Genomic DNA, 23,935 nt, shown 5'->3' with positions numbered 1-23,935 from the left:
CTAGCTGAAAAGAAAGCAGTTAAAGGAAGATGACCTCAAAACAGACCTATCAGTGATATCAGAAGAAAAGTAGATTTGGAGGAGCAATATTTAGGATTTGAACTGGCAAAACTTAGTGTTATACCAGAGAGAGACAAAAGCTGAAAATTATAAAAGGACTGCTTCTAAAGCAATGCCTCATATATTATCACATTGGCCATAAAACTCAGAGGCAGATGTTGGTATTGCAGAAGAGGTAGAACCTTCCCACCTATATTCCACTACATTTTATTGCCATGCTACAGATGGCAGCAGAAAGACAGTATGACAAAATGGTATCTGCAATACAAATGCACATGAAAAAAGCATGTGTCATTGAAAGCAGCGCCCACTGACATTCTTCAACACTTACTGAAACTTTATGGAGACCAAACAGTGAATGTGAACACAGAGAGACAGTGGCTGGTATGTTTCAGAACATACAACAGTGACAGTGAGTCACCTCCACTGGTGGAGGTTTTTACAAGTATGGCATGCAGGCTCTTGTTCATCATTGGTAGTCACCTCCATTAGCTGTGCATTTTCACACTGAAAGAGAGCGCTCTGTAGCTGAAAATTTGCTTCATCAAATGGTGTTATTGTGCCCTTTGTATCTGTTTGTTGGTTCCATGGAAACAAATAGGAGACACTACTTTAAGAGTGACCTTCATAACAAAATGAGGCATAGGATTTAGGTGAAGGATTTGAAAGCTGCAAAAATAAGACTTGCCAACGCAGCAAGTAAAGCAATTGCGTTTGCCATAAATACTTCAGTTGATGACACCAGGCAGTGACATCAAACTGAAATGGGAAAGAATCTGAAACAAGAGAAGATGATCAGCTGCAGGAAAGAGTGAAAAAAGTATCTAAATGCTTATGCTGAAGTATTTTAATATATCCAACATTACATGTATATGGACTACTTCCGCTGCAGAGCGGAACCCTCTAGGCTGCAAAACTACCAGCGCTGAGAAGTAAAATAACACAACTTTGAACATGACCCACCATCTTGTTGTGTACCCTCACACACTCTTCAGCCACCATTTCCTTTTCTATCACAATTGTTACTTTAAAAAGAAAGTCAACCTTACTATTTTGTTACTGTTGGTACTGAGAACTATTAAAAAGTATTTGATTAAGTTTTTAAATCAATATTATAATCATTTAGTGCACAATCATGCACATTTAACAGTCAATTTAACTCATCTGGTATCTCACACAAGCACCACAATATGCAAGAAACAACTGCTGGGAATTGTTTCAGATGCTCTAAAGTATGTTAATTTCCAAAGCAAAATGACTTGTGCTGTGAATTTTAACGCACTTGAAAGCCTGTACTTTCTCTCGTTCTGGAGCACAAATTTTGCATGTCTGAAGAGCTGTGATTCATCTTAAGAAAACCCATCTTGTGTTAAATGGAATGGAAACTGGACTAAGTGGTCAAATGACAAGTACATTCATATTCAAGCTGTATTATAAATGCATGTACAGTAATTTACGTCTCTCAGCTACCACAAAAGGCTCTTGATAAGCAGGTAATTTGCTAAATGGACTCCTTTATCCAAGTATTCGAAGGGCGTTACAAGAAAAATCTGCAGAGGCATTAATGTGACGTAAAGGTCAAGCATTGTGACATACCTTTCAAATAATCCCGCCTAACTTGCGATATGATGAGGAGGCTGCTGGCAGCACTGTTCAGTGTGAAGCCCTTGATGTGGGTCTCAGCACTAAAAGAAGCAGACATTTAGAAAGGAATTACTGACATGCTTCTGATACGATAATAAATGGTTGAGCACCAAGGTGAAATTATAAAAACTACTGTTCGTATGTTAAAAATATTGCTGCAAAATATCGACCTGGAGACAGCTTTTGTGTTATCCTGTCAATGGTTATAGAAGGATAATTTTTTTTTGCATTCTGACAGATGACAAAGTTGGAAGTGAGCAACAAAAGAAACAAAGTACAAGATTTTTTTTAAACAATCGGTTCAGATTCTTGAATGCTGACATATTAGATGACTAAAATAACTGCATGCCCTGCATTGTTCTGTTGTATCCTAAGCTGGATACTTTTTCTTCTTTTTTCAATAGTCACCATAATTATAAAATGTAAAACTATTCTTTCAGCAATAAAAATGAAACATTTATTTTCAGCACTGTATATTTTAAACATAAACTAAAGCATATTATGAACTAGCACCATATCATTTGGTTGATTAATTTTCAAATTTCTGTCATCTAGATGTATACGGTTTTTTAAAGTGAATATACTACATTTGCTGCCTTAGCTGTGTTAAAATTGCATTTGGCTTATCAATTCTTTATCTCTGATAATACTGCAGTTCACATACCGGCAGGTATTTAAAGAGAATCTTTAATAACAATGCCAAAGCTTTTCTATCACTCGGGAAATTAGTCAAGAGAGACTAACCAGTCTTCACATTCACCTTACATTATAAAATTCCCTCCCTGCTCCTCAGTGACGTATAGCTGCATTTTTAATCTATGAGGATAACTTTACAAATGTTCATTTCTAGATTACAAAATCTCTACACAGAAAAGGGGGGCACTGTCATTTACCATATCAGCAATCAAGATAAACCTCACTGATCATCTTGTGGCAAACAACTGAGCAGCCTACCTACTTGAACTTTGGGCTGAGCGGATTGGGAGGTAAGCAGGGTCATTGCTAAATTATTCTCCTCAATCCCAAGAAAATCCTTCACATAGTACACAATATGACTATCCTCTCAGTCACTTTCAGCCTCCCAGGCCCACAAATGCAGTCACTGGACTCAGGATTTTCTTACTCTCCCAACCAATCCTCTTAATCCCTGCCTAAGCACCCACTGCTCAGTTCCGCCTTTTTTTTTTCTGCCTTTGTCCCATCTGTCAAAGCCCTTAAGTCAACAATTCATGCATGAGACTGTAAATTACACATAACAAAGGATTTACTTTCTCCAATCTTCCAATCTTTAGTGTGATTAAATAGATGTTAGCTACTATTACAGAAGTAATCCATCATTCCCATACTCCTAAATTTCTATTTAAAACTTTGAATAAATGCAGTAAATATTCCTCAGAACAGTGCCAGAATGGCAAAGCAACCAGGATTGGATTGACCAACAGATCAGTAACCTCCTGGGTTGATTTCTGTGTACAAGCTTGCATTTTATTTATTTCCAAATGCAGAGCAAGAGTGCAATTTCCTTCTACCACATCACCACTAGCTCATTAAAGTTTCTCAGCGCTGTCAACAGCAAGGAAGTTTTAAAATAATCTAACCTTTTAAAATACATGAATTACTTATTTTGTTGTCTATGCTAATACTCATTTAAACCCTCTCTACACATTATTTAAATTTAAAGTTTGGCTACTAGCAGAGTAAAAAGAAAAATATGTTCCCTTATACAAATGAAGAAGGCTTTTGTGTATCTTATGAAAATATTGGGAGTTGCACAAGTTTCAGGCCACTGCACACGTTTAGGCTTTGTAGGAATAATCTCTTTGTAATATAAGGTTGGTAAAATTGCCAAGCATGCAGAAATGTGTGCGAAACATACACATTTGCTATTTCAAACCAAGTGCACACAAAATCACTTCCTCTATTTCAGTGAATAATTTAAAAACTAACAGACATTTCAAAATGCTTGAGAAAAGCATGATTTTATTATTACAAAAAGAGATACACAAATAAACACTGTAAACACTGCTAATAGTAAGCATTTTCTGTCTTGATGTAACAATGAGATGTTATAGGCTTTTTAGAATGTCATTATTTGGCATTTCTATGCTACGAGATTGAAAATGAGAGCTCTGAAAAGCACAGTAGTTATTACTGTGGTTGGCTTTGACCAGAATCTCTTAGTAAATCGCGTTTTCCTTTTTCCTAAGCATCTTGAGATTCAGAAGCTTCATCCCTAAAAACACACTTCAAACTTCTTTAGTCTTTAACATTTTTATTTTCTGCATTTTGCATCCTTTTAAGGATTACCAAAATATCTTATTATCTAAAGCAAGAACTCAGAATCATCAATATCAGGAACAAAACACTACATCCTCTCTGCTCCTCCAATCTCCAAATTAATGCTTACAATACACAGTATTTTGTGCATATTCCTCACAAACATGTTTGAGCCATGGAGCAGAGAAGCAGTGCACACACACATCTTCAATAAAAAGTTTAAACTTCTTTCCTGAAGAATCATTATGGTATCTTTTAAAAGTTTTTCAAAATGTTTAACAGATACCCAAACTTTTTCAACATTCTTTGTACTTCCAAACAACTTTTTTTTTTAAAAAAAAAAAAAAAACAACTTACCAGTTATTCTCCTTATTGGGAAACAGGGAACACTATTTAATAAACAGTTTAAGTTCTTCCTTTATATAAGCCATATATTCAAAAAGCACAAACATTTCTTAATATAAAGCTCTGTTACAACTACTGAGTTGGAGAATTGTTGCTTGTTTCTGAATGCAGAATTTTCAATGATAGTTCATTGGTCTAGACAATTTTAAAGAAAATACGAAAATAACGAACAGCTTTTTACACTATATTGTTCCTGGAAATCATAAACTAAGTTGACTCTAGAAACTGTTGAGATTTTCATAGTGTCCCATGCATCACGTAAATTATTCCTACAGGCACATTCTAATTCACTGTATTCAGTCAGAGAACATGCTAGACGAGAAACACTGTTCTTGTTTTAGCTGAAGAAACCAAAGGGACTTAAATTGCTATATTTTTATTCTTCTTAAATAATATCCATAAAAATATGATGACGATTAGTACTTATTTGAATTCTACAATCTGAACAGAAGACACACTACAAGCTACCATGAAAGCAAGTGGTGTGCCTTGCAACTCACTAAAGGTTAATTTGATTCTGATGAATCTAATAATGCACGACAGCAGGTTGGATTTATTTCAGAAGTGTACGAGTTGGATCTAAGGTTTATGGTCATCTCCTAGCCACTGGCAAAACAGTCAAATGTACCACTTTGCATTTGGCAGGCAGCCAGCTGCCACAGAGTTTGGATAGGGAAGGGCACCAGCAGGGATGGGGATTGAGGAGAAGGCTCAGGGGCAGTTCAGTGAAGGAATCTTGTCTGTTTGGATCTTGCTATAAAGGGGAAACAGCAGACTGCCAGAAGGGGAGACTTTCAGTTCTGATGCCAAGTGCATTTGTTGATACTGTTAGCTAAAATGTGTTATCAGCAAAACATGCTGTCTCTCTAGTATGCTTAATACATAGCGCCCTAGTGCCTCATAAGGTAACGTATTTCATAATATAACTCCTAGTTACCAGTCATGACCTGTTTTCCCATTGACAAAATACGGACTTTGCTGAAAACAATCCAGAAATGATTTAAAGACTGAAGGAAAAAAAAATAACCAAACAAAACCTCCAGAAACTCTAATCAGCAAAAACTAACAATTTCAATCCTCTAAACATAGAAGTGTCTTACGTGTGCTTCACTTTCATGGCTTCTTCAATACAATCCAGAGATAACAACGCTTTTATGAGGGTGTCATAAGTACGATACTGATAGTCACTCTTCCCTTGGCTTTTCAGAAAAACATTGTAGGCCTCTAAAAAAGAAAAAAAAAAGCCCAAATGAAGTATCGTATTATTATGATACTGCTTGTAGAAAAAAAAGTTTTTTCACTGAAAAAAAGGTCCCTCAGAAATCCGTTCATCCTCTTACATCTTTGAAAACAAAGCTGCTGGTAACAGTTTGTTCAAAAGTGCTTGAATATATCAATCAACTAACACATAACTCCAGAGAACAAAAAGTTTGCTACTGCTGGTTTATTATATATGGCTGTCGCTTATATACCAACACAGTCAGTTAGAAGGGAGAGACTCAGGATTTTTAAAGCAACACCTAATTCTGGGGTATATAGTTACAGTATCTGGTGCATGATCACAACAGCGTTTAACAAATAATATAGGAGGTGATTCCAATATGGGGAGATCAAATTATTTGGCTACGACAAGATTTATACAAAACATACAATTTACAAATATACAGATATTTAACAAGTAAACTACGCTGCGTTTGTTTGACTGATTAACAGTTTTATTTCATGCATTCACAATAACTGTCAGTGTATGAAAAGATGTTACCAAAAAGGGGAAAAAAAAGATAAGCACATTTTCAGTCATTTATTTTTCTGAAACAAGATTATGTAGCTATAAACATGCAGCTAAGACTGCTACCTAGGCTATAACATACACTAGAAAGCGGTGCGAGGAACAAGTGAGTTTTTACATCTAAAACTGACTGCATTTTTCCTATAATAAAACATAAATATAAATCTCTTCGCTAATTCAAATCTAATCCACAGTTACCTTTAAGCAACTTTTAAGAAATACTTAGACTATCACTACAAATTTCACAGGTATGTAGTAAACTATACTTTTTTAAACTTTGAAAGGAAAGATGAAGATTGCTCATTTGAATCTTATTATCAGAAGAAGCATCACACTAATGGCACTTACTACACTGTGCTGTGGAATTTTAAACCAACATTCCCTCAAGCCTAAGTGCTTGACATTAAACTGTTCTACTCAAACTTTTTCAACCAATAAGCATACATAAAAACTTTCTGAAATGCAGGCACAGAAGTAATCACGTATAAAATTAATTATTAATAACAACACACAATCTCTTACACTGAGTTTTATAATAGAGCTAATATTGCCATCCCAAATCTACTTTGGACACTTTAAGCTATATTAAATATAGATGAACAGATAATGGATAAGAAAATGCCACAGTAAAAATTAAGTCCACTTCCATGTATGTGAATCCCATGTATATGAAAGATATGGAGAGAGACACGAGATGGAGAGATAATATGATTGATGTCTGACATTACAAAAGCGACTGCATTGTCAACCAAAAGACCAATAAAAACAACAACAAGATGACATAGAAAAGGCCTCCCCCACGCTCACTTATCAGTTTGAGGTTAATGCTTCGCCTACTGCAATGTGCTGAATTCTCTTGCCTGCTCAGGTGCTCAAAACCAGCATTTGTATAGAAGAGTTCATACCGAAATCCAGTGGCTTTCTGTTATTTGAGATAACTGCAGAATAGCTGCTTTTGTTAAGAAAAAATGTAGGTGAATGGTAATGTTTCTTCTTTCCACTTGTAAAAGTCTACCTTAATTCTGCTTTTAGATTATAAAAAAAACCTCTTTATGCTTGGAGACTCCTAATGCCTTTAAACAGAACAAGGATTTCATTCCATGTTTGAATATTCTTTACTACTATTTGGATGGAATCCATCAACCACCAGTGGACATGATATCAACCATGTATCAATGACCATAGTCCACAAAGTATAATATCTGCTTCATGGAAATATCTGTACATATTTTTCTAATTATTAGTTTCATGAAGAACTGATGAAATCTTGGTATCAGTTCTGTTTTCCTTTTTCCAGAATATTTTGTTTTGTATGTAAATTCCAACCTATTTATATTTTCTTAATTTTCTTAACTCTATATTGCAACATAGCAAGTAGCATGTTTCAACTACACCCTGGTGTACTGAGACTTATGTCCAATCGGGTATTATGACCTTATTACTTTTTCAGGTGCCATCTAAAATTACTTTAGTATATTAGCAATCAAGACAAAAATGTCTTGGTAACCATATTATGTTATACCACCTATTTTAAGTAAAAAAGTATGTCTAAAAAGTGACAACTTTTGAAGAAAATTTCAGCTTTCAAGACAAGCAAATTTGTTTCAGCAGCTGTTACTGTCTGGGATATTACACAGTAATGCAATTCCCTGGAGTCAAGTTCTCATACCGCAGAATCAGGATAAGAACAAAATCTGATTTTGAAAAAATAAGGTGTTTCAGAGAGCAGACTTTCAAAACACCCTATGACAGAGCTGCTAAGTTTGTTAATTACATAACTAGATAGAAGTTAAATATTTTTCCTATCCAAAAGGTTCTAATAAAAATTATATTCTGTCCTATTACATTCATATCAGAACTGTATCATACTAATATACAGTAGTGACAATTTAGTTCAAGACACAAAGAACATTTTTTCTCTGAATTATCTGCTTCCCCTGTTTTCAATACTCCATACCAGCTCCTCTCTAGCTCTCCTGTTTTGAGCAAAAGAACAAGCAGAAGTAATTTATTGGTAGATTCTGCATCAAATGTCATCAACAACTATTAGCAATTACAGTTCATATTTTTGTTTCTAACTGGTTTCCCTTCCTCCAAAGTCAAAGCTATATTACTTTGCTTCTGTTCTCCGCTTGATAATTTCTGGTATTCCCCACATACAGAATACGCAGAATCCACACTTCTAATCAGCATGCCTGGGATTCAATGTAGAAGGATCATTTTACTGACAATTGAAGGTAGTTGCATGAATGATTAACAAATTCTTCTTTAAAACTCATAGCTTAAAAATCAGTGGGTCCAACTTGTAAAACACATTGGTAACACCCAGAGAAGAAGAAAACCAGACAGCCTATTTATAAGCACTTATAATTTAGCAAAATAAACTATTTTAGCCTATTTCATTCTATTTCCTGATCTCTTTTCAAGTAAGACCAAGTTTTCTATCATAGTATATGCAAAGAAAATAAAAATTTCCAGAATATTAAGATGCTCTGCACCTTGGCAATGGTAGAAATGGCCCAGTTATGCTAGTTCTCACTCTGTGACAGGGTTTTTGAGATGAGATGGATAAAAAAACACTTTCAATTACTTCAATAAGCACAGACTGATCTGGAGGAACTTAGGTAGACTCCTCCTTTTCTATATACAAAGGCAAATAAATACCTAAGCATAAGTTAAATCTGCTTTATTAAGCCAGGGAAGTTTCTGTAGAAAAGCTATTTTTTTTCTTGTAGTAAAAGATCTGAAATGATCTCTCAATAAGGCCGCTTTATTTGTTGAATGGCATCGAGATGCCCAGAGGTTTGGGAACAGTAAGCTGTGGGGGTGCCGATTTTGATCTTTTCTTTATAGTCTTTGTAGTACAGATCAAAAAGACACATGCTTTTCGGCACTCCCCTCCTTCATAGGAGGAAAAGTTTCCCAATTCTATGGAAAAATGTGGACAACTAATTGTAAAGAAGCTAAAGATGCCAAGTGACACATTAAATTGTTCCTTCAAACAAAAATAGTTATGCAACATCAACAGAAATAAAATAGACTAACATATAAAAGCCTCAGAGGAAGACAGCTATAGAATAGTTCAGTTGGTAGGAACCTACAAAGATCACCAAGTCCTGCTGCCTGACCAAATCAGGGCTAACCTGAAGCTAAAGCATAATCCCAAGGGAATTATCCAAATGCCTCTTGAATACTGATAGACAGCCCAATGCCTGTTCCAGTGTATCATCATGCCCACAAAAACAGAGTGTCACTCATGTCCAGCCTGAACCTTCCCTAGTGAAGCTCAGTGCCACTCCCTCACATCCTGCCATTGGTTCTCAGGAACAGAGCCCAGAAGCTCCCCCTGGCCTCCCCTCCTCAGGGAGCTGCAGGGAGCAGTGAAGCCAACTTTTAGCTTCCTTTCCTTGGTCTGGAAAACCCGAGTGTTATCCTCCTCTCCTCAGAGGACCTGCCTTCCAGCCCTTCTGCCAGCTTTGTTACCCACCTCTGGATGCTTTCAAGGACCTTAACATCCTTTTTATATTGTAGATCTTTGAACTGCATGCAATGTTCAGAGTGAGGCTGCACAAAAGCTCAATACAGTGTGAGAATCACGTCTTTAGAGCAATGATAATCTCCATAGCACAGATGAGATTAAATTAGATAAAACTAATTCTTTTCGTTATCAAATCTATGTCTTATATGACCAGATATGGTTTCAAAATCTATTTTAGATATCTGGTCTTCTTTCAAGACTTCAGTGGCAGTAACAAATCCAAAATCTTTGAACAACTTCTTCTATTGGTTAATTGCCTTCCCATGAACATGTCGCTGCTATTTTACTAGAATATCTGTAGAGAGAAGAATTACTATCATGTCTCACAACATAAAACTTGCATCCAAGCAGTAGACACCTGAAACAACTGTAACACCTGAAGTAGCAAAACAGTATTTATCATTGACCCTGTGTATGAAATTAGTTTCCTACGTTTCATAGCTACAATCAGAAGTCTTGAAAATGTGTTTAACCAAATATTACAAATGGCAGGCTAGCAATACTTAAATGTTTTTAAAATTCAAAACGTCAGCATAGACTGACTTTCAAGCATACATTTAGAGTCAATAATTCAAAGGACACTAAATATTTTTGCATAAGGTTCTTTCAACTTTTGAAGGAGAACATTACCAAGTAACACTGTTAGGTAACTTTTCTAACATACTAGCAAAACAAAAGTAAGCAAACATCCATTGCTTCAATATTTAATCAAAATCTAAATCTTAGAGCTAAGAAACAGTGGATTCGTCTTACCTTTTGCATTATTATTCTTGCAAAGCATCCTTATTTTTCTTTCTTCAATATTAGAAGATCCTGGGCTTCTCGTTTCTTCTTGTCTAGTCTTTAATACAAAAAACTTATTTAAATTACTGTAATCCTATTTGTTAACATTTATCAACTGAAAGATATATATTCAGCAGTACTGTGAACAAGCAAAGTTACACTCAGATTACCTTAGGTACCTCAAACGGGACAACTTGACCATTTTTCTCTAATATATCAGCCAGTAATCTCAGTGTTTTCTCACGAGGAACAACATTTTCTTCTTGAATTTTAGTCCAAACAGCTTCAGCTCTTCTCCAGTCAGAGTTGTTATCTGAAACACGATTCAGGTCTTCAGATAAAAGCAAATTTAAAGTATACATACATATCTGAAGTCACATTTTTGGAAAATACTTCATTGTATGTATATGTCTGCATCATATAATCAACCCGAAAAATTCCAAACTGCTATTACTCCACAGGAGACACTAAACAATGGAAACAAACAATAATAAATAAACCAAAATATTGACTTTAAGGACTAAATTATCCCAATTATATTTTTAAGCTCAGGGTATTATGGCAGTAAGCAGAGGAGAATGGAGTGTCTTTGACAGCTTTACATGCGCTTGCTTTGGACTTCACAACTATAAAATAGATGCTACCAACTACAGCAAATTCAGCCATCGATAGACAGACATGGGGCTTGAGGACAGGTAGTTGAAAAAGGTGGGTTTAGTACTATCTGGAGATGAATATGCTAATGGCAGGGTGAGTCTAATTGCTGCCTTCAGCTACCTGACTGACAGGCCTCAGAAGTGCTCAACATTGTAGGAAAGATGACCGTTAAAAAGTTGCAGAACATCAAACCTTGGAACAGGTTATTCTTCAATCTCCAACTCCGGAGGAACAAAACACCTTACTTGACAAGGCCGTGACCTGATTTTAATTCAAACTTGTCCTAACTTTGGGAAAGGATGAGATCCAAACCCCTTTTTTTCTCTTATTCTACAGCTTGAACTAGATAGTAGGTGTACTGACTTGTAGATATCTTAAATTGTGGCTAACGTGCCCAATGACAACTCTCTACTGTACTTGTGCATAGGGCAGGTTTGATAAATAGTTTAAAATGGCTGAAAGCAGGAATGTACATGGTTTTTGTCTTCCATGATGACAGAAACCCACAAATGTTTTCCACTTCTTTGAGTAGATGGAATTGGTTTTGTCTTTTCAAAGAATAGTGAAGATTTTGTGTGACAGACTTTGATAAATTCTATCTTCTTAGATTCTCTTCCTAGCAGGCACACTGTCACACTTAGTCACTGCCAGAGGTGAACAGGATGATGGAGGAAAAATAAGAAGACTCCCTCCTGTTGAGACTATATTGCTTTTCAGGCCAACTTGATTTTCAAGGATGAACCAGTATGTGCAAAGCCAGAAGTAGGTAATACTACAGTTTGGTTTTGAAGCTTTCTGAGGCTGTTGAGGAAACAAAACGAAACAAAAACGACAAAAATTCTCTGGCCATTTTGGTGGAGAAATACTCATCTCCTCTGTTTGTGGTTAAACAAAAAGAGGAAGCAGCCTTTCTTGTTGCTTTACTAAAATGGAGGTCCAATAGTGTTTTATTTAGCATGATAATATTGCTAGTTCTAGTCATCCAAAAAATACGTGAAGAGCAGTCTAAAATTACATCAAACTCAAATGCAAGCTTTCCCACTGCCCAAGATATCAAGTTGCTCAATATAAATACAAAATATAAGGTTGTTTAATTTTTCTGAGACACATAGAAATCCTCATAACGCTATTTTAAAATGACCCAACGATTTTGTGTTCAACATCCAATTGTAAGAACACAAAATGTTTTATCAAACTTAAGTAGCTAGGTATAACATTTCCAACATTTTTACTATGTATTATACAGTATGATACAGTGAGTAACAAAACCAAAGCAAACAAAAATATAGAAAAGGAATGAAAAATCACTACAGATACATTCTATACCAAGTCTGTAACATACAAACAAACTTCCAGTTAAAAAGAGTTTGGTATCCATAACGATGCCCGAGTTTGGCTGTAGTTGGAGGAACTAGGAATTGTAGTTGGGAACAATTTACCAATTCTTCACACCTTTACTAAAGGCATCGGCAGCTTCAACTACAGTAGACTGCAGAACTTTAATGATTATAAAGATACAGAAAATGAGCAATTTTTTTTCTAACAAGTATTTCATAAAGCAAAAAACAGAGAAAACTTTCAAATTAGGAAAGTGACAAAAAGCATACATCTTTCATTCTTTAAGTTCTAGAATACTGCTGTGCTAAGCTGTGCAGGTTAGAAAAAACAACCCTGATCTCTGCTCCTCTGAAAGATGCCTCCATAATTGTTTGCAGGCTACTTACTTATGAGGACAGCTCACCTCTCCAATTCAAGGCTATTTCCCATCTCCAAACACAAAACCAAACATACTGGAACATGATAGAAGTTACACGATAACCTACCGCAAAGCTGAAGCAGGTAGTAGTACATCTCATCTCTATCACATTCAAATACATTCTTAGTTAATTCTACCAAGTGCTCCAAAGTCTCCATCTTTAAAAAGAAAGGAGAACATTTATTTTTCTGTGTATCTGTACTTACATGCTGCATGCATTCATCTAAGATATTTCTGTGTAAGAACACAACAGTGTTTACACATAGCATTACATTCATCTCTTCAGCCTCTCATAAGTCCTTCCACCCCCCAAAAATCTAACAAAATACTTCAAAACAATTACTCCTAAAATACAGTGGCAGTTCTAAAGAAGACAAGAAGCAAGCCACATACCTGATTACCTGAAATACACCTTTTTGCAAACCACTGCAATCTTCCAGGGTGGGCTCTCAAGCCAGGAGTCTGCAAAATCATATTTCCACAAGAAAAAAAACATTACTTCACACAGAACATTCTAAGCTAAAGAAAACATAATACATGTACTGATAATAAGTTTACATATATATATAAAATCTGCAAGAGACAGGTTTAAGCTCACAAATAATCAAGTTAAGCTGCATTTATGACAGGTTTAAAAATTGCAGTCATTTTATTCAAGATGTTTTTCCTTTTGGCTGAACAGTGCTGTGTCTGCACCGACAAAAAGAACTGCTCCAGAATATACTTCAGATGAACTGAAGTATTAAGTAAACTCTACCACCACACTAAGAGTATTGCTATTACTCATCATAATAATTTTAATTACTTATGGTAAAGAATTGCACCAAATATTTCCAAACTGTCTTCACAATGAAAAGGTCATACACCAGACCATGGCAACATCAAAATTTAGTGTCCTTTTCTGGCTCATATTAATTGCCTTCATGCAGCTGTTAACATCTAAAACCAAGAGTGTTTCAAGCTGTGAGTTCTTTTGCTATGCTGAGTAAGAAAAACATGAAGGTGAAGGGTACTAACCATGCAAAAGAAGACGGTAGGTATACTAACTGTAACTCCTGCCCCAGAACGGAGCAAAGGCTTACTCTACATCCACAGAAGAATTATGTTTAATAGTTAATAAGCCATTATTGTTTTTGTTGCTCATTTTCCCAGGTTAAAAGAGCCTCTGCTTGTTCATTCCTTCATTGCTTTGATTAGGTTACCAGCCACAAAACACACACACACACACACACACACACACACAGAACATTCAATCCTTTGTGAACTTAATTTAGTACAGACTACCATATTCTTCCTTCTCATCACCACAGATCTTAACAAATGTATCATTCTGTCCACTATGAACAGCAAAATTCTTAGATAAACATAGGAAAATTCAAAAGTCTTTATGAAGCATTACAAGCATTCCATTACTTATGTTCACTGTGTCAAGAAAAAATGATACAAGAAAACCAGTAGGCAAAGCATCCATCATTTTTACCTCTGACACCGCTTCAAGACTACTTGAATTTACTTTCATTATAGCCTCTTATTTCAACACAAGGATTGTTACAGCAAGAGATGACTGCTCCTATTTCAGGTGTCCAGATTTGAATGAATACAACCCAAAGTAACTTTGGGGAAATGTCTTTTCTATCTAGAAACATGTGTTTTGACTCTTGAAGGGTTATAACTGCTAATGTTATAAGAAGTCTCAGCTGCTGAAATGTGAAGCACCACTTCCAAAATTCAAATGCAATTTTGCATAAAAACTAAGAGGCAGTTGAACAAAGAGCTGTGACAAATAGAGTCTTGGTTCCAAAACAGTGGAAACAATTACTGTTAAAGAAGTCAATTAACCTTCCTTCTTTTTTTTTTAACACAGACAAATAATTTCCTTTCCCTTGTCTTCTCCAACAGCACAATTATTACCATTACAACTTCCTGAAATAACTCAGCATCCACTGAAGAAGCAACATATTGAACTCTTAAAGACCTTAACATTTGCTGAAGAAACATGAAACAGAATGCTCTGCAGAATATATGTTAGAGCATATAATCCTGACCAGTTCATGCAATCATTTTAAGCACTGGGTTTTTTGTTTGTTTCTTATGTTTTAAATAAGAAGCTAACTCCTAGCCAAGCTCCTCAAAACCGACTGTCTTGTCTATGTATTTAACAGTGCTTGACCCAACAGGTTATAGAAAAACAATGGCTAGTCAGATACTCAAAAGTGGTATAAATTAAACTTTGTTTTATTTCTAGGTACTTGCTGGTTTTTCAAATTAGATCTTACCACAGATATTTATGTTTACAGATCCCATAGTCAGCAGTGACTTTTTGTTCTTGTTTTTGTTGTTTTTTTAAGATCCAGCAAGCAGTTTCACAAAAAATATGCTGAAAATTAAGTCAAGAATTAACATCTTACACAACAGGCTCTTGAAAATGAAAAAAAGTATGTTGCTTGCATTTGCAGCTAATCCTCTTTAGAACATGGTAAAATTCAAATACTGAATTCACTTACAACTTTCAATATCATTGCTGATCTGAATGCCAATGAACTCAACAGCTCCAAAGCCACAAACTTTTTATAGTAAATCCTTTCCTGTTCAGAAATGATTGATGTGTCTGTCACTACAAGGACAGCTGAGTTATACAACAGATATCCTCGTTTTTCATTTTGAAATTGAGAAGTGTTTTCACATACTGCAGGTCTCAATCATCAAAAGAACATCTAGGTCAGATTAACTAAATCTCCAGGGCTTGCCTGATAGTCCATATTTGTAGCTTATCCCTTACCATCTTAGGGAATTTTAAGCATTGCATTTAACATGAAGCAGACTTTCTACAGTAGAGCAGACTAAGATGCAGAATAAAAATAAAGCAAGGAATAATAATTAAAAAAAAAACAGTAAAAAAAAAAAACCATGGTACTTTAATTACTTCTTCCAGTTTCCTTTTAAAATTCTGATCTTGACTCTTTGGACAAAAAATATATTCCTGAATATTAGTTTCCTGATTATCTTTTGTCTTTTTATTAAAAAAAAAAAAAACAAAAAAAAAAACCAACGAAACAGCTATTGAGGGTCTGAAGAAATTCACCCAGCATAAGAGGCAGAAAACCTCCAAATTTGCTTTATAAATACTCTTGGAACATGAAACAACAGTATTGCACCAGATAAAAGGATCATCATGTTTTTCATCCTCTCTCAGTACTATGAGAGACCATAAGGTGTCAGAAAAACTGGCAATATTTTTGCCTCAGCATTCCTCCATTCTCCAGCTAATTCAAGCTCAGTTTACTACTTCAGAGTAAATGATCTCTGTTCCACAAACTTTTCTGTTTGCCTCTAAAATATAAGATGAACCACTCATAAGATCTTTTGGCAAAAGACTGCCTGAACTTCTGTCTACAGAAAATACACAAAATGCCACCTATCTGTTTTCAGTTTAGCTTCTATGAGCTTCATTTGAAACCCCTCATATTTTGTATTGGAAGACAATGCACAGTGGGATTACCCTTTATACTCTTTTGTTTCACAGATGATTGAGTGATATTTGTAATAATCCTCTGTTCTGCTGCTTCTTTTCCAGTTTAAGAATATCATAGTCACACCTCCTATGGAAACCTTTCCATATTTTTGATGACCTGTTTCTACCTTTTTAATACTCTACAAACGATCCTGCACTAATTTATTCACTGACTCTATGCCTTCACACACAGAAAGGCAAACTAACCAGAAGGATAAAAAATAACATGCAGCATCTTCAGAACACTTGCAAAGAAGCATTCAAAAATCATGCAAATGCAATAGTCCTAAACTGAGTTCTTCTCTAGAAGAACACCTTCAGACAGGGGCTCCAATTACCAGAAATTATTTTGTGTTATCATTTTTCTTTGATCTACCTTCTAGTTATTTATTACAGCTGAAAGAAAACAGCCTCTCTGGAGAAATACTGACCTGCTAGTGAGTAATCTATTCAATGTTTATCTGGGTTTTTAGATGATGACAGAATTCAAGGAATGTTTACATTGGCATTCTGTAATTATTACAGATGATAGTACAATACTGTTATTCGGCTAATATTTTCTTAACCTTAAAAAAAGCCAAGCAATTTACAGTTGTAGGGAACATATTTGTTCCCTTTTCTTCACTTGCCCAAAACAACCTTTTTCTCTTTAATCATAAAACTTACATAAAGAAAAAAAAACAACAGAAAAATGCAAAGAAACTCCATGGTGTTCCTCAGAAAAGACAGTGTGGAGTGTCCCAGAATAGTACCACTTCTGTTACACCTGGCTTAGGATGCAGAACTATTTGAAAGCCATCAAAAATAATTTTTATTTGGCATACATCTGACATTTGAGACAGATTATTCACTTGTTTTTAACTTTTCAATACTTCTCTTCAACAGACTACTACTGTGTGCTGATCAGTAAAATAAGCATTACATATCCTATAAAACTGCCAGTAAACTTCATCTTGCCTTCTTCAACTAGCCTTGCGCAATATAACTTCACTGTGAATTACTCTAATTTTCAAGATTCAAGGTTATCTCTGCTTAACTCTGCCCTTTTTCAGTGTTTCCGACTTCATTCTCAAATGCCTGAATTTTCTTCCTAAAGTTCAGCCTTCTCTTAGAGAAATAGTTCTACAGCAATCCCAATCTAACCCAACCATTGCCTCGTTGTATAAACCCTATCTGTGCTGCATTCTTTGATGGTATTTTTTAGACAAGTAGATCCATACACCCTTCTCTTTGCAGCTGAAAAAGCCAGTAATATTAAGAGACAGCTAACGCTGCTAAGGAAGAAGAATGTTTCATGGTGAGTTACATCAACAGCTCTAACAGACTTATGTTACCAGTACCGGAACCAGTTACTGAGATTTAGACGCCAAAGCAATGTCTCACAAGAAAGCGTGTTACTTCTTTGAAAAGACAGCCTTGAACAGACAGCTATAAGAACTGATGTATGTCATTTTTAACAGCCCTCTCCAATATAAGCATTGGTGAAAACAGAACAGTTGATGGGAAATTCTTAATTTATGGCTAGATTTTTCCCCCAGTTCCACAAAAATGTCTGTGAAACCTCACAAGTTCCATGCAGCTTCAATATAAACTAGGATATACACCACGATACTTGAAGTTTTTTATACTGTAAACTGTAATTTCTCTCAGAATATAGTGTTTACAGTATAAAAAATGTAGTAAAATGCTATAAAAATTCTTCAGATACTAAGACCTTCATATCAATAATCATGCTGAAAGAAGAGATGACAAGAAATCCACACTCAAAAAAACCCAAACAACCAACATCCTCTAGGCTGTTCTCCAAATAAAACAGCAAAAATTTGCTTTCTTTGCACCATGATGTGGCTTTATGCTGCCCGATGAACCTGAAAAGCATTACACACTCAGTAGTATTTTCTCTCTAACACAAAGTCCCTAAAGCTAAGAAAGGATTCACAGCTCTTGTAATGATCCTGCATTCTAAACACATCACCTTCTCCTTTTCTGGAAGGAATTAATTCATTAGGCATCTCCTTTGTTTTTCCACTGGGAGCAGTGAATTAAATTTACTTATTCAAAACACATTCATTTACTTTCTTCAAAAAAACAAACAGTATTTAAGATCTTTTGAGTAACAGGCATTGAATTAGGAAGAACTTCTTTTTTTATTTCATACACACATTCACGGGCACAAACAAAATCCAGCTTCAATAATAGCTGTATCAGAGTCCAGTTTCATAAGGAGAAGTAATGCATTTATTAAACTAATAGGACTTAATAATAAGAAAAAAATAATCTTTTCTTCTAATTATAGGGCTTGCATGTCTAAGAGCTCTTCATCCCTTCTCCTCCCTCCCAGCTGTATACAGTTACTCTAATAAAAGCTATTACACCCCCTACAAACTACCCTACCTCAGACCACCGTATCTCTAACCACCATTCTAATACAATTTGCATTACGCTTTCAAAAACGTTTAAATTTTGTTCTAACTACCTCTATTCTTTTCTGAAGCAGACCAAAAATGTTCGTGGGTAATTTCCGACACTGGGTGTAACCGTCACTAAACCACATGTTAAAAAACCTAAATCCTGCTGTCACAAACGAAGAAAGCATCTTCACCCAATAGTCCATCTCCAGAATAAAATCAGCAAGGCTCCATTTTATGATGTAGATTCTTATTAAAAGCAATCTGGATGAAAGAAGGTTGTAATCTCTCAATATCAAGTAGAAATATTATCATTGTTTTTATGGTAGATTAAATCCAATGGCAACTGGTATCTCGAGGTCTGCTGACAGTGGATGTCACAATTCTTTGCTTAAATCTATTTACCTCATGAATTAACTTGACATCTGTTGATATATTCCTGTACACTAAACTCACCTGAAATAGTTCTTTTGTCAGGTCTTGAATTCCAGCAACAAATGCTTTTTCTTGCATTTATTGACACTGGAAACTCATTTCATTAAAAATACTTCACAGCTAGTTTGTCCTTCAATTCTTCACAAAAACATCTTGAGATGTTAGAGATGGTATAACATGCTGGTATAACATGCCTATTAAGTATGTGCGATACTTTTTAATATAAGGGCAGAAAGTGAGGGAAAACTTCACACAAAATTTAATAAAAATTCTGAAGCCATGCAGCATGCATTAACATTTTCAAAGGAGGTTCCTCTTGTGCTAGTGAACTGGTATGGGTTGGTTTTGTATTAAAAACTCTGCCATACGGTTCTGTGATTTTTCCCAATCCTAAATACAGTAATCTTCTCTTAGCTTTCATTTGCAGTAAAACTACAAACAGAGCAGAAACAAGAGCTTTTACTGTTTTATTAAAGGAACGACTTTAATTTACTAGCTCATGTGATTTAATCCAGGAAGACTTCAAATATCTGTCGGGAAAAAAGTCTCTATCAACTCCTAGTTCTTATGAGAAGAGTCCCATAAGCACTTAACTAAAAACGGTAGTGATCCAATATCCTTTTTAAAATGCTTTTCTTTAAATACCACTACACTGCTGCCCAAAGATGTAATGACTATCAGTACAGTGCAGTGGTAGTAGGAAACTAGTATTAAGCAAAAGCTAATACATATATTCACAGAAAAATCTAGAAAAGGATAAATCAGGTTTACAGTTTCTTCCTCTCATGCAAAGGAAATTTCTGAAGTATACTGCACAAGTAGGACCTGCTTGGAAAACAGCAGCCTTCTCAACAAACTTTTCAGGTGCATTCTTTTACAATTTTTTACAATATTAACATACCTTACATAGACTCTGTTAGCAATGCTGCATGTATCATTCTCAACTAAAAGCTTACAGATGGTTCCGTTTATGTTTGCAACATACTACCATTCAAAATTCTTTCTATTTATGGTTTTCTGAAGCGTGCAAGTTCAGAGGAAACTGCTTTAAGCATTTTAATCATCACGACACATTAAAAATTACTTGTAGACTAAGTAGGGATTGATCGACTTTTCCATTTCAAGCAATGCAAAGTCATTAACTATTTAAGATCAATACTCATTAATATTTTCCATTTGCTTCATTATTTTGAATTCCTACTCTGGGATTCTGATAATAATTTGTGTTTGGTTGTTGCTGGTTTTTATTACTTCTGGTTTTGTGTTTGTAAAAAGTAACAGAACCGATAGAGAGCGGAAGGAGTTATAACACTCACTTTCTCATTCTGCCCCTCTCCAAGATGACCTTCAGATCAGTCTAACCCTCAGTCATTGGCTAGATCAGTTAATAAAGCAGCAAGATTAACAGTTGACAACAAAGTTCATGTAATGGAATTCACAGTTTCCAGTTCTAGCAATAAGTAAGCAGATATGGACTGGAAGGATTGGGGAGGACTAGGTTCTGGTAAGCGGAGGGGTCATTGAAAAGAGCACTAGGTCAAGTAACTCATCTAGAATCTTGGTTCTAGTACTTGAAGCGATGGTGGAACATACATGAAGTACACATAAACACTCTTCATGAGAAAATTTGATTAGATATTACCAAAATAAGGCAACATTTTAGAAGACAGGCCTGAATCTCATTTAATGGGATTCCATTGCTTCTTTTAGCCTTCAATTTTAATGCATTTAGAGTAAAAAAAAAAAAGTTAACATAATTCTCTTGTTTTTAAATGTAACTGAAAAAAGTTCTGCATAACTAGACTTATCGCTGTTGACATAAAAGCCATACTGTGCACTCCAAGTGAACACAAGCTAGTAAGTGACTTCATGTCAAGGGGTACCTATGACTGCTGTGGAATGATTACCTTTGAGGTACTCATAACAAAATCTGACTTACTAGAGATACGATTAAGAACTGAAGACTAAGTCATGCTTTGATGTACTATAGCATGCAATCATAGAACTTATTTTTCTGCCTTAGACTCAGAACATCTACCAACACATTCACCTACCAGCACAGCTTCAAGCATTCAGTAATTGCCAGACATAGCTAGGAAAAAAAAAAAAAAAAGCAGCAGACCTTCCCCTTACAGAGAAGCTAACAATACATCATTTGGAGGTCCTGTCTCTGAGTATTCCTAGTTACATGCCACAAAACATATGAGAACAGACTTCAAGATCTTAACAAGACGGCCTAGCAACATCTCAAACTGTTAGCTTATCAAAGTACGATGTCTTAGAAACTAGCTGCATCTCCTCCTCAAGCCTTCTTTCACAGTTTCTCTTCTGCCTTGCATTGCTTCAAGAGAGACTTGCAACATCAAGCTGCCATGTATTTCAGTTTACTCGTTCTAGTATTAGGCACATTTTTTTGCCTTATCTCTTTTCTATTAATCTATCACACTCTGCTTAAAGCAGTCTTCCTGCCCTTCCAACAAGCAGATGCACCCCCACAGCTTTCTGGTTATGACAACATCCCACAATATGAGCTTATACACATGCACGCACAACACATTCACCATGAGAGATTAAGTACATACACAACTTCATGACCCATTTATTTTATAATCTCACTCAAATCTTCTCTTTCCTTTCCCACTACTGTCATTCAGTTCTATTTTAATCAAAGATTTAGATTTAAGAGTTGTTTTCTTATCCTGGGGTTTTGAGCTGCAAATTTTTCAAAGCAGGAGGTGTCACTTTCACATGAGCATCCAGTAGACTCTTGATTTTTAGAAGAAGCAAAAGCAAGCAGGAGATACAACTTAAATGTGATTACTGATGAATAAACACATCACCCAAAAGACCACATCCTCTCTGGTCTTTAATTCCTTAGCTCCTACTTTTTTTTCTTCTAGGTTCATTCCAATGCCCTTTTAGATACCCTTTATTAACTCTTCAGATACTTCTCTAAGAAATGTTACTACTAAAACTAATTGATCACCACAACAGTACATGATTGAAGTATTTCCTGATAGACAGCCCATATCCATTATATAACAAATTCTAAAAAGCAAAGTGACTCCAAATTTGATCATCTTTACTGGATGTTGCATAGCAACTACATGGAGCGGGATACTGATGGGAAGGTTCGACCTCTACTGTCATACCACCAACATCTGCCTCTGACACTATTGGCCAATATAATAAAATACAAGGCATTACTTTTGGAGCAGCCCTCATATGTGCATGCTATTCTTAGCTGAAGTTCTGTATTATAAAGATTTAGAAAATTAAAAAACAATTTTCCGACAGCATATACTAAGCTCAAGTAAGAACAAAAAATCCTACTCTAACGAGCATAAAAAGACATGATAAATTTCATTTTCTCTCCAGATATCAGGTGTTGAAATGAATGTTTATGTCTGTCTGTGGTTACTAACACCTCATGGTCAAACACCAAATACTAAATACTTCCAAAGATAAACTGACACAAACAGCAAAAAATTTTAATGTATAAACAATTTGATAATTTGCTTACTGTCCTATTCATTACATGCTGAATTGTTGCCACTAATAGAAGATGTTAACAAATTAAATGCCAGGATCTAAGAAATTCTTACTTCCAGTTCTGAGATCACAAATTTGTACCTCCTTGTGTTTTAATCATTATCATAACAGCTGAACTGCTCAGTGTCACCTTCTGTTTGATACTGATACCTCTGTTCTTCTGTACTAATATGAGCTCTAAAAAACCATCTCTGAGCAGAAATACTGATGTTTCAATATTGTGCTCAGTACTACCACAGACAAGCACACATTCTGTAAGTACAAGATTTCTATTGGAAAATAATTCAAGTGGTATCTCAAATATTTTAAAAATTATAAAAAAAAGCATACTGTAACTTAGGAAGAAAAAAAATGAGGTTACAGAGTTGTTTACAACAAAAATGATAAGGAGTAAGTATTTTTTTTTCTGTAAGATCCCTTCTCCCACACATTAACTTTAAAACTTATGCAGTATTTTAAAAACATATGACTGTTAGGAAGAAAAATAATCACAATCTGGGCAGATTCTGCAGCTGCCCCTTTGACTTATCAATTTCAGTAAGCACAATTTCAATCAAGTCTAGATAAAATATACTAATCCTAAATAGACCAAGTTTGTCACCTACCACTTCCTATAAGCTGCTTACTATCCTGAAAAAGAGAGAGAACGAGAAAGAAGAAATGCTAAATTAAATGCCAAACAGTAGCAGACAGCACTTGTTTGGCTGATTAACTTGTAGACAAGCATTACAAATAAATCTGAGCATGGTCTGCAGCAAATTAAATTCCAGTGCTTTTAAGAACAAAGAATTCCTTCGAAAAGAGGATTAGCAACTTTACACCCAGGAATGCCTGTTTAATTTAATTGTTTCGCAATCCGATATTTAATATGCAAATATCATTTTGATATATAACAGCAAATTTGAAAAAGTGAGGAAACAATTTCAATATATAACAAGACTTTCTCTTCTGAACTGTAATTATACAAAATAAAGCTGGTCGAGGCTTTTTCTTTTTTTTCATTATTGGGATTGAATTCTATTAACATGAATCAGAACAAGTCTAATTAAAGGTTAAAAACTTTAAATGTTTCTAATTAAGAGTCTGGATGGCTGCACGAATAGAGTAACAGAGTTAAAAT

At 35.2% G+C, this 23,935-nt stretch overlaps 1 protein-coding gene across 1 annotated transcript in view; it reads right to left on the bottom strand.

Moving 5' to 3' along the window:
- LRPPRC (leucine rich pentatricopeptide repeat containing) overlaps nt 1-23,935 on the bottom strand; it is an 86,835-nt gene that overhangs the window by 13,990 nt on the left and 48,910 nt on the right. Inside the window, exons 26-31 of the mRNA XM_042881238.1 lie at nt 13,303-13,371; nt 12,977-13,067; nt 10,667-10,809; nt 10,467-10,554; nt 5,487-5,610; nt 1,657-1,745 (exon numbers count right to left, since the gene is read on the bottom strand). Coding sequence (XP_042737172.1) covers nt 1,657-1,745; nt 5,487-5,610; nt 10,467-10,554; nt 10,667-10,809; nt 12,977-13,067; nt 13,303-13,371 — 604 coding nt within the window. The remainder of the gene's footprint in view (nt 1-1,656; nt 1,746-5,486; nt 5,611-10,466; nt 10,555-10,666; nt 10,810-12,976; nt 13,068-13,302; nt 13,372-23,935) is intronic.

This window comes from Lagopus leucura, unplaced genomic scaffold (genome assembly GCF_019238085.1).
Source record: "Lagopus leucura isolate 7727_CA_CO unplaced genomic scaffold, USGS_WTPT01 Super-Scaffold_73, whole genome shotgun sequence".
In the NCBI taxonomy this organism is placed as follows: Eukaryota; Metazoa; Chordata; class Aves; order Galliformes; family Phasianidae; genus Lagopus; species Lagopus leucura.
Note: the sequence above shows the minus strand (reverse complement) of the source record. Positions and strands in the feature narration are given on the sequence as shown.